Source organism: Cinclus cinclus, chromosome 18, assembly GCF_963662255.1.
Source record: "Cinclus cinclus chromosome 18, bCinCin1.1, whole genome shotgun sequence".
Lineage (NCBI taxonomy): Eukaryota > Metazoa > Chordata > Aves > Passeriformes > Cinclidae > Cinclus > Cinclus cinclus.
This window is the reverse complement of record NC_085063.1, coordinates 7,108,181-7,119,212: the sequence shown is the minus strand read 5'-3', so window position 1 is coordinate 7,119,212 and position 11,032 is coordinate 7,108,181. Positions and strand designations below refer to the sequence as shown.

The 11,032-nt window shown below is 49.0% G+C and overlaps 1 protein-coding gene across 1 annotated transcript; it reads right to left on the bottom strand.

The window, feature by feature from the left end:
* Positions 1-640: 640 nt before the first annotated feature.
* Positions 641-4,731, bottom strand: SLC2A10 (solute carrier family 2 member 10). Its single transcript, XM_062505335.1, has 5 exons — positions 4,722-4,731; positions 3,253-4,611; positions 2,082-2,204; positions 1,417-1,552; positions 641-737 (listed from the first exon to the last, which is right to left on the bottom strand). Exons 1-5 carry the CDS (start codon positions 4,729-4,731, stop codon positions 641-643), a joined length of 1,725 nt encoding a protein of 574 aa, XP_062361319.1.
* Between the last annotated feature and the right edge of the window lie 6,301 nt (positions 4,732-11,032).

Genomic DNA, 11,032 nt, shown 5'->3' with positions numbered 1-11,032 from the left:
TCTGCCCTGCCTTGTCCCCAGCACAGCCCCAGCAGCCTGCTCTCCCCGCACAGGGTACCCCTAATTCCCACTGGCACATCCCTCCTGCTCAGCCCCATCAGGCCCCGGGCACAGTGTGGGGAGGCAGGGAAGGGGCTCTGGGGGTTGGGGCTTTGGGGGTTGCGGGTTCGGAGTGCAGGACCCCAAACGGGTGGTACCGGCCACCCACCCTCCCCGGCCCCATCCCCGTGCTCCCAAGACCTGGAAAATAACACACCTTGCTCACAAACGAGCGTCAAGGATGGAGAAATTGTCAGCAAAACCCGTGCTTTAATTCTTGCTATAAAATCATGAATCTCTTAAATGATAGGAGACACAAATGATGAAGAATTAAAATATATCAAAGGAAGGATGTGAACAGTGATTCTCCAAGGACTTGAAGGACATGCTATTGGGGTGCTCCCAGATCTAAGGCACTGCAGGGAGAACTGTCACTGACCAGAGGTCACCAGTTAAAGGCTCCAGAGAAGTGTCCTGATGGCCCAGCCTGCTCCTTTGCTGGTGGAACTCCTCACACACGATGCTGTTATATTACATATATGTATATATGATGTATATATATTACATATATACACACAATGCTGCAGGCAGCTCACTGGTTTCATGTGCTGCTGGTGTGTTCCACTCTCTGGTACTGTGCATGTGTGCAGCTCACTCCTCTTCCATGTCTCTGCTTGAACACATTTCCTTCCCACAGCCTGCTGGGCAACAATGAAGGTCAAGGAGCAGCAGCTGCAGCACCAAGGAGCCAGGCAGGGGCTCACAGCAGCCACCCCTCCTGCCCCCCAGGGCTGTGTGCTCCCTCCCCTTGGCATGGGCTGTGAGGCAGCACATTCTCTCCTGCTCCAGCAGTGCCTCCCCTGCCGTCTCCATCACAACCAAGATGGCAAAACCACATTTTGATCTTCCCTAGCCCATTACAAGCTTTGTGTGAAAATTATCAGGTGGGAGCCCATGCTCCAGGAGATGCCTCTGCCTCAGAGAAGAATCTGCCTGAGATTACTCTAAATGAAAATTATTCTAGGTCAAAAGACAGGACTATCATCCCCTCCTTCCTCCTCCCATTCTTAACCTTCCTGTCACATGCTGTGGTCCTGGTCCGCTCTCCTCAACCATGAGTCCTGGTTTCTAGCCCGTTTTTCTCGAGTGTCACTACTGCCCTCCAGCAGCACAGCTGCAAGGCTCAGGGCAGTGACCTGCTGATGAAGGCGCTGCAGCTCTCCCGCCCTGTCACATAGCCCTGCCACAAACCTGACATTCCCTATTTTCTCAGCAGCACTGGCCAAACTTCACATCAGCCCAGTGGCACAGACCTCAGAGGCTGGCAGTGGGAAGCTCCCAAAGCCAGCACTCGTGCTGGGACAGCAGCACACGTACCGTTTCCTGGAGAACTGCTGGTCTATCTCTTCCAGGGACTGTCCTTTTGTTTCTGGCACAAAAAGGTAAACGAATATAACAGCCATCACTCCCATCAGCCCATAGAGAAGAAACATCCAGGAGAATCCAATGGCATCTGCAGAGATTGAAGTGTGTGAATGTAGGAGGTGGGTCACATCAAAGGAAACTGGTTGCTTATGTGAGGTGGTCATTGGTGCCTGACAGGGGCACTATTTCCTGAAGCCTTCAGGAGGGCTGGGAAACTCCTTATCTGCAAGGCTTGGACTGGGAATTGGCAAAGGGAAAGGCTGGTGAATGTCAGACTTTGCCAGCACCAAGGGGAAGAAGGCAGCTGAGGTCCAGGGCCAGCAGTGCCTGCTGAGAAATGTTGTAAAGCTGCTGGTATGGAAGCTGCAGACTCTGTGTTTCCTGATACTGTGGTGCTACAGTGCAGCCCAGTGGGCAGCGAGTGATTTTTATAAACCGGTGACAGAGAGGCTCTGACCAGAGCTGCTGGTACTCCTTCTCTCAGGGGCAATGGGGTCACACCCACTCCAGCTTCAAGTCCTCAGGGTTCAAAACACCACTTAACCTGTAAATGGCTCGTGGTGGCCACCTTCCCCAACCAGCTGTGGGCAGTGGAGGAAGGGGAAGGGGCTACTTACCAATAAGGTCCAGGAAGGAGAGGCTGATCAGTAAATTAGCAGCCCAGTTAAAGCTGTTACAGAAGGCAAAGGCTCTTCCTCTTATCCCAGCAGGGTAAATCTCACTCAGGACCAGCCAGGTCACTGCACAGATTAGAGAGATCACAAAGACAATGTGGAGTTAAGCAATTTGTTTGGCAAATGGGTAAGGGAGATTTCAGCAGGGGGTTTAAACTCTGCCTTCACCCAGCACCCGCTGCTGGTGGTGTCAAACATTCATCCATCTCAGAGGCAGATCACAGCAGAACACTTCAAACCCCCTGTGTTCAACGCTTCATGGAGGAATGCAATAGCAATAAACAGGCCCAGGGAGTAAAGAAGAAAACAAGGTAGCTGGTCATTCCATTCACAGAAGATGAAGAGATCTGACAGGCCTGCTGTCAGGTCATGCTCTTTGGAAAGAAATGAGAAAAGGTGGAATTAGAGAGACAACATTGTATTTGGGCTAAAATCAGAGTTAAAGCAATATATATCTTTAAGTCTCTCTTATCCTGGGGTTATTTTGCTTGAAATAAATTGTGGGGTGGCTGTCAAACCCATGAGACTTGCTCACTTAACATTATTTTCTTGAGTTAAATGCTACTTTTTCCCATCAAGGCATTGAAATGCCAAAAAAGAGCAGAATTTACATGGAATCAAGAACTAATCTTTAATCTCATGTGATGAAAAATAAATCATAATAAATAGAATTTAAAAGAAACACAATTATATTGAGAAACTTCCAAACAGGTTCAACTTCTAGTTCTGCACTGACTTTCATAATCACAGAGCAGAAGCCCCTCAGTCCCTCTGTCCTCAGCCCTGTGTCTTCCTCCTCACCAGGGTGACAGGAAGTTTATGTAATGCTTACAGGGTTTGTAGGATGCTCCGTTTTCCCACTGAACTTCAGAGAAAAAAAAAACAGCTTTAAAAGGGTAGTAAATAGCATGGAAAAGAAAGTTACTCTAGTGCTGTAGCTGACAGAGCTGCAGTGCTATAAAATAATTCAGGGGCAGCAGGGCACATATTTCCAGCTCCCAGACACTGAGCTGCTCAGCACAGCAGATACATAAGGAATGGTTCAAGCAGGCAGCTTGCAGATCAGCCCTAGTTTTATTCTCTGGGTTAGTGCAAGGATAAACACCACACTTACTTGGCCCAAATCCAACTGAGAAGGCACTCACAAAAGCCATCATGCTCAGCAGTGTAATCCCATTTAAGACTGAATGCTGTGCCCAGGGAGCAGCACTGAGAGGAGGGACTGTGCTTCCCAGTGCTCCTTTCCTGGACTCATCTACCAAGTCCCCTTTCTGAGTGAGGGGAGAATTAGGAACAACCTCTTTGCTTTGAGTAAGGCTCCTTGTGGCAGCAAAGCCAGGGCCTGCCTGGCTTTTGACAGCACCTGATGCTGATGGGATGGGTGACACAGCAGACTGGGGGAGCAGAGGTGTCAGGGGGTGCTGGGTGAGGCCGCGGGATGCATTGGGACCTGCGGCTGCTTCGCAGTCCCTGGCCATGGCCAGCGGAGCCATGCGGCTGGAGAGGCCGATGGTGGTGACAGAGATGGCCATCACCACACAGCCAGCCATGAGCAGCACTCTCCTGCCTGCCTTGTCTGCCAAGGCCATGGCCACCAGCGTGGCCACCACCTTTATTGCTCCCAGCCCAACTGAGGCCAGGATTGCTGAGGAGTTGCTCTGGAATCCCACTGAGTGGAAGATTTTGGAGGCGTAGCCCAGCACGTTGGGCTGCCCAGTGAACTGCTGGAAGAGCACCAGTCCCAGGCCCACCAGAGTCCGCCTTCTCATGTTGTCTCTGGTCCTGAAAAGATCAAGAAATGAGTAATGCTTCTCCTGATAGGGCTCCCGCTTTGCCGCTGCTCTGTCCTCCGAGTCCTGCAGTGGGATGAGGCCCTTTTGGCAGTCTGAGTCCCACGAGCTTAATTTAACAGGGTTCACTGGCAGGAAGAGGATGCTGAGGAACTGCATGGCTGTCGGGGCAATGGCCAATCCAAACATGTACCTCCACCCCTCATCCACGTCTGCAAAGATATAATTCAGGGCATAGGACAGCAGGATGCCCACGGTGATTCCCGCTTCGTAGAGCGACACCAGCAGCCCTCGCTGGTGAGCAGCCACCATTTCTGAGACGTAGATGCAGCAGGCCATGGACGAGACAGAGATGGCAAAGCCCACGGTCATGCGCCCAATGACCAGCACAGTGAAGGACCGGGCCAGTGTGAGGGTGAGGCTGCCCACCAAGAGGACCAGGTTGCTGACCAGGATCGCTCTCCTCCGGCCGTGGCGGTCGATGAGGATCCCCCCAGCCAGGGAGGCGAGGAGTGCACCGATGAGGACGGCGCTCACCACAACTTCTTGCTTGAAGCAGCTGAGCTGGAAGTCTGTCTGCAGCTGCAGCAGTGCTCCAGAGATTATCCCCAGCTCGTATCCAAATATCAGCCCGCCCAGGAGAGACACCGTTGCAGACAAGACGAGGACCAGCAGTGCACGACCTGGAAAACAAGCAAGCAGTGCTAGGTTCAGGTTTGTGATGCTATAGGACAAGCTACCAGCATGCACAGGCTGGAAAAAACTCTCCCAGTTTTTTCCATCTACAACCCACAGCTTTCCATCTACAAAGTCATGATGTGGAATTCCCCCGTAGGTCACTAGGTCACGTGTATAGAGGCACTTGCAGACAGTCACACAAACCACTAGACTTCTACCAATGCCAGGGTACTCATTTGGGGTGCAGAACTTTGAAATCAGGATTTTGTTAAGAAGTTAAGACTTGTTTTTAAGTGCAGGACAGTGACTTGTAGTGCCTGGAGTTGTTCAGTGGGATCCTTTGTGGTATTTCTTGATTGTAATTACATTTGTTCCGGGCAGGAAATGCAGCTTCTGCTTTTTGGTATTGAACTGTTCTGCTTTATTATTTTCACATTTCAGAGCATGTGGTACCACCAGCTCTCCCTGCAGATTTTGCATTCTCACTCCCTATTTTGCCATTAAAATCCCTGCTTACAAAAGCTTATTTTTCCTTTATTTTCTCCTTTAGTTAATCTTGTACTCTCAGCATGATTTTGTGGGGTGGCCCTGATTTCTTCTTCTCTCCTACAGCACATAGCTCCAAGGATCTGCAGGTCAATCACAGTCTCCTCAGGCTGGTCCAGGACCACACAACAAACTTCAGTGCAAGCTCAGAAGTTTACTATTGCCACCCTCAAATACAAGAAGTGACTCTTTGGCCTTGCCCTTCCTACAGGGCTGAGTGTGCCAGTTTCCTAATTATGTAAGTTTAGCTAAAATAAGCCAAAAACAGCAGCAAAAGCAACTCATACCAACCCGCCCCAAAAAACCCTACAAAACCAAGGTGCTGGCTGCACATGGGGAGGGCATGAAAGGGTGACCATGTGTGAACCATGAGCCATGTCACACCAGCAGGGATTGCACAGAGACAAGAGCCAGCAGTGATGGGAACCTGTGGGAGCAGAAATGACAGTGACCTCTACTCCAAATGCACTTTTGAAGCATAGGTAAAGTGCATTAGTTTTGGGGTTTGTGCTCTTTTGCAGCACGTAATACTATCTCCATTCTTTTGTTTAATTAGAAATACTCACAATTTTGGTAGACTGTATGTGGAAAAAATGTGGGCACAACCACCAGTTTCCACTGTGGAAACTTTTCTCACCCTGTCAAAGGATTTTTTTCATGACACAAGCTGTATTTAATGGGAAGTGTCTCTGTTTGGCCTTTAATTACAGCTGTCAATAAAGGCTATTTCTTAGTGATGGCTGTATATGAATGCAATTATCTTTATTTATTCTGCAACCCTCTGTGTTTCATTCGTGTTACTTATGCCATCCCAACTATCCCAGTCCCTCCCACCATGCTCTGTGTGACCATCTGCGCTGCTTTTAGCACTCCTTGTACATGTTATGCAGATAATTAGAAAAAATATCTGCTGAGAACATAAGGCGTAAGTGGCCACCCCATTAACTTCAGGCCACAAATGCTATTAGACACAGTCAGTCCTACCATAAATAACTTGGCTGATTTCATCAGATTTTCCTGCATTTCCTATTAACTTAATAAGCAGTCACGGCTCATGAACTTTGACTGAAATCCAGGTTGTGTATCGTCTATTCCGATGTAGCTGGGGAATCTGAGGACTCTTCAGATCTCCACGAGCACAGAAGGTGCGGTGGAGCAAGGAGCTGTGCCAGGCTTTCGCTCCCTGGAGCAAACCGGTCGGGGAACAGCCGTGCAGGCCAGGGCAGTGACCCCGGGCCGGGCTGATGCCGGACTCTGCTCACACAACGCCAAGGACAACGGGCTCCAGCAGTTCCCCTGCACAGCAAGCCCAGCTCCCTCCGCACCCCGAACCTCCGCTCCCCTCCCCGGCGCAGAGCCACGGGAAATTCCTCGGCTCTTATGTTCGCTGTACGCGTTGCTTGGACCGCTAAAAAAAAAAAAAAAAAAAAAAAAAAAAAAAAAAAAAAAAAAAAAAGAACAGAAAGAAAGGAAGGGGCGGGGGATACACCCACAGCCTTTAGGAAAAGTTGCAAACTTTCTTTTTTTTTTTGAAAACTTCTCCCCGGGACAGGACGTGCCCGTTCCACCCCGGCCTCCCCGTGGCCGGAGGGGCTCGCACCCCCCGTGCCCCCCGTGCCCCCGGCCGTGCCGCACTCACCCATAGCGGGGCCGAGCCCCGGCGGGCGCGGAGCGGAGCGGGGCGGAGCGGGGCCCGGGGCCGGAGCGGGGCCGCGCCACGTCGCTGCTGCCCTGCCCTCCGGCCGGGCAGCCTGGGGCTTGTAGTCGCCCTGCCCGCCCCTCTCGTGGGCGGGGGTCCCGGGCAGGGGGAGCTGCACCGCCCCGGGAGCGATGCCGAGGGCGGGGAGCGGAGCCGGGTCCCGGGGGATGGGTGAGCCCCATGGGTGAGCCCGGCGGAGCAGGGGCTGGGGATGCGTTGCGGAGGTACGTGCTGAGTTGGTCCAGAGGTTGGGTGGAATGTCAGCTCTGTCCCCAGCCTGTCTTACTTGAGGAGCAGAAACGTCCTCGCTGCCTGCAGGGCTGCTCTTGTGCAGAGCTTCCCCTCTCTGGACGAGAAAGTCTCCAGAAAGTGACGAGAGAGAGTTTATTCGTGTTTTTAGGTAGCTCGGCTAGAAAGCCACAGAAACCTGCTAAAAAGGGGGTGGCCGCTTGAAAGCTGAAAACAAAAAGAGCAGCAGGGGAGGTTTAGGCTGGATATGAGGAAAAAGTTTTTCACCCGGAGTGGCTGGGCACTGAACAGGCTCCCCAGGGCAGTGATCACAGCACCAAGCCTGACAAAGTTCATAAAGTATTTGGACAATGCTCTGCGGTGCGTGATGGGATTGTTGGGCTGTCCTGTGCAGGGCCAGGAGTTGGACTCAAAGATCCTGGTGGCCCCCTTCCATCTCAGCATGTAGTTTGAGTCTATGATTCTGTGTCTGAGTTTGCCCTCTTTCATGGCTCAAAGAATCAGTCTCTCAAGCTTATCTCCTGCTCCATCAGACTAAACATTCAGTATTCAACTTCCTTTGCAATTAACATTCTTTTTCTGCTGAGTGGAACAGGACCTTCCTGCTGTCCTGCATAAAGGACATTGGGGCTTGCACTTGGATGCAAGATTATTTTCTGAGGCTAATTTCACATGTCCCGAAGTTCAGCTTGTTAAACAAGGATTTTACAGAACGGGATACACCTCGAAAAAACCCTTCAACACCATATGCAAACATCGCCCCTTGGTGCTGTTCGTGTGAATGGCAGCTGCTGGGCGGGTTGAGCTGTGCTGAAGTCCATGAGATGTTCAGGAGTTTGCTGTGACCCTGCTGGCGTGGGGAACAGGAGGAAGATGTGGTATCACAGGTGGGGAGACATGCACAGCCTCCCCAGAGCCTTGCAGCAGGCACTGCCACTGAAAGGTAAGGGCAGATGAACACAAACCTGCTTTGTGAGCCTGCATGTGACTGCCGGTAATATTTCATTAAAAACCTATACTGAGTTTTAATATTTAGTATTTAGCTGTAACCACACAAGCTCCAGAACAGCACTCTGCAGAGCCTGTACTGGTAAAGCTTTTTGCCCCAGTACAGAATTGAACTGGGGAAGGTCTGAATCAGTGACCATTGTGCCTCTGACATAAGCAAAAATTACCAGGTTGGGTGAAAACAATGCATGTGAGTATGTAATTTTTAAGAGCCTTTTTGGTCATCCCCCATGTTAACTTAATAGGGAATTTAAGAGAAGTATTTTAAGATTGCTATTTTTCCAAGTATGGGGATACTGAATACTGATCTCATGTCTCTGCTCTGTAGAGCAGTGGTACCAACTTATTTTATTCCAACTCTTAGTTTAGGGATGCTTGAGATGGGCCATATTGGATCATGTATATCCTTTCAGCTTTAGTCTGTTGGCTGCATGAGCAACAGTTGATCAAGTGCTTTTGTTTTGTTTCTTCTCAAAATCATGAAGAATATGGAAGGTGTGTCAAATCATGTACCTGGTTTATAGATTAAATAAAAGCTTCCCGTTCATATGCTCTAATTTCAGTGGGTATGCAGGATGAGAAAACACCTTTTCTGAAACCTTGTGTCTGATATAGCCTGACAGCTGCAACAGGGATCACACACTTGGTGAACAATGACTTCAATCACCAACCAACAGAAACCCATGGTATTCATTGGAAGAGCTTTTCAATAGCATTTGCATTTCACATTAGAGCAGTTTTAACAGCTAAATCACAAACAGCTCTCAGGATATGCAGAGGGAGACATTACTCCGATTTTCTCTCTTCCCCAAGACCCACACAAGACCCGTTCATGGCAGACAGCAAACACTCCATCTCTGTGTCTAGGCTAATGTGTTCCACATCTAGGGGGCACAGGGGGATGCAGTGTGATCTTGCCCATTATCTCTGGCCCCCCGAGCTCAAGCCGAGGCATTTTGGGTTAACTGTGTTAGGAACTGGAGGAGATGTCTCCCACACGTTGCTCCCCACCACACCAGGCAGAGAGCCAGAGAGAACCTAGTGTTCTCATCAGCCTCAGGGCAAACTCACTCTTGGCTACATGATCTCCAATTTGCCTGAACAATTCCTTCCTTCTGAAATTATTTCAGCGTGAGAAGGAAGAAACTGTATTTTTCACTATGGTCACTCAGCATTTATTTTTAATGCCACCTGAACATTTTCTGGAGGCTTCTTGGTCTCTGGCAGGGCAAGAAATATTATTAGTACTGACAACAACAAGGTGAGGTCTTGGGGAGCACAGGAAGAGCTTTATGGTGTGTTTACCAAAGGCGGCCAAAGGGATGACATCAGTATGTACAGAAATGCAGCTGTCACATCGACACTGTGCAGGCCGTGGGTTATTGTCCTCTGGAAAAAAAAATAATAAAAGAGTGAAAACCTGCTATGATATATAGCAGGGATAATTTTGGGGAAAAAAAAAAATCTTTCTTTGGGGTCCTTTAAGCTTTCTTATCCCACCTTTTGTAGCCAGTGGGTATTCCAGGCCTGCTGAAAGCAGCCCCTTTGTCCCTAAGCTCCACGTGAGAAGGTCTAGGGGGGTTGGATCCACCAATGCTTTGTGCCTGCAGGCACGTTCCTGTCCTTGCTCCCTGTGCTTGGTAACACAACTTGCCTGTGATTATTGGAAATGTTACCCTCTACCTCTGAGCTGGAGCAGCTGGAAGAGGCTTTAAAATCACAAACTGAAATATAAATACAAGAGGAGAAAGAAGTCCATCCTGGAAAAAGGAAGACGTGGTGTTCAAGAATTTTCATCACACCCTCAAGTGTATTTTCTTCTATTATGATTGACCCTCAGGAAGGGGCTGGGGGTACCAAAGTGACCAAATTCAATTCAGTTATTGATGTAAATGATGGTCCCTGAGCAGGTAGAAGTGTCACAGCTGGCTGGGATGGAGCCAGCTCACCAGCAAGCTGCATTTATTGCACATTCATTTACATCCCAGAGAGATTTCTCCTCCTGATGCCAGGCTGCACGTGTTTGTGTTTTCTGTTACGATGTCCCAACCTAGGGGGGTTCCCTGGCAATGCTGGTCAGCAGTGTTGGTCCCACCAGGAATCTTGTTTCCTTGCACATTTTAGGGATGCCTCCAGCATGGCACACTGGAACAACTCAAATTCTTCCCTTTTTTCATCTATCCAGCTCTGAGGATGGCAGCCTCCATCCCTAAATAAGCTGGGGGATGATGGGAGAGCTGCTTCCAGGGCTGTTATCCTGCCTGATGCCAAGAAATCTGCAGGATAGCAGGAACAAGCCCATGAGAGCTGCCTTGGTTTCCATTAGTTTCGTTTGCTGTGCTGCAATTTTTAACTTAATTTAACTCAATTTTTAACTTAACTGTTTCTGAAAGGAGAGTTTGTAGATGCTTGTCACCAGGAGCACAAAGTTACATAATGAAACCATTTACCAGTCTGTAGCTTCAGAGCAGTTCTCTGGGGTGATTCAATATTCCAATAAAAATACTGGGTGATACCATAAATATTGTAAATGGCTCTAGTGAGTTTCCAACTGCTATGTCAACTGTTTATTGCAGTAAAAGAGAGAAGAATAAGTGAAATCATGGGGAAGATAAAATTTAAATAAATAAAGGGGAAAATAAAGCAAAAATATTTTCTTTCATATTTTGAATGCTCTGGAGGAGGTTTTTGGCCAGCATGAGAGAAAACCATCATGTTTGCCAGAATAATGAACCGAAGGCTATGTGTGTGTATTTGCTTATAGGTCGTATGTGTGTGTCTGTGGGGATATCTGTGCACAGATACTCTTGAGAAAATCTGTTCACAACACCGGGATAACCTTTTGCTTTATTTGAGTGTTTGAGGTATTTACAATTTCCAGCCACAGGGATCAGGAATTCACCCCATTCCCTGGGCAAGCTGCT

Excerpts from the sequence above, each read along its gene's own strand:
- SLC2A10 (XM_062505335.1), bottom strand. Across the intron at positions 2,205-3,252 it reads CTCAGTTGGATTTGGGCCAA|TGACCTGGCTGGTCCTGAGT; the intron begins GTAAGTGTGGTG and ends TAATCTGTGCAG. Across the intron at positions 1,553-2,081 it reads CTCCTTCCTGGACCTTATTG|ATGCCATTGGATTCTCCTGG; the intron begins GTAAGTAGCCCC and ends CAATCTCTGCAG.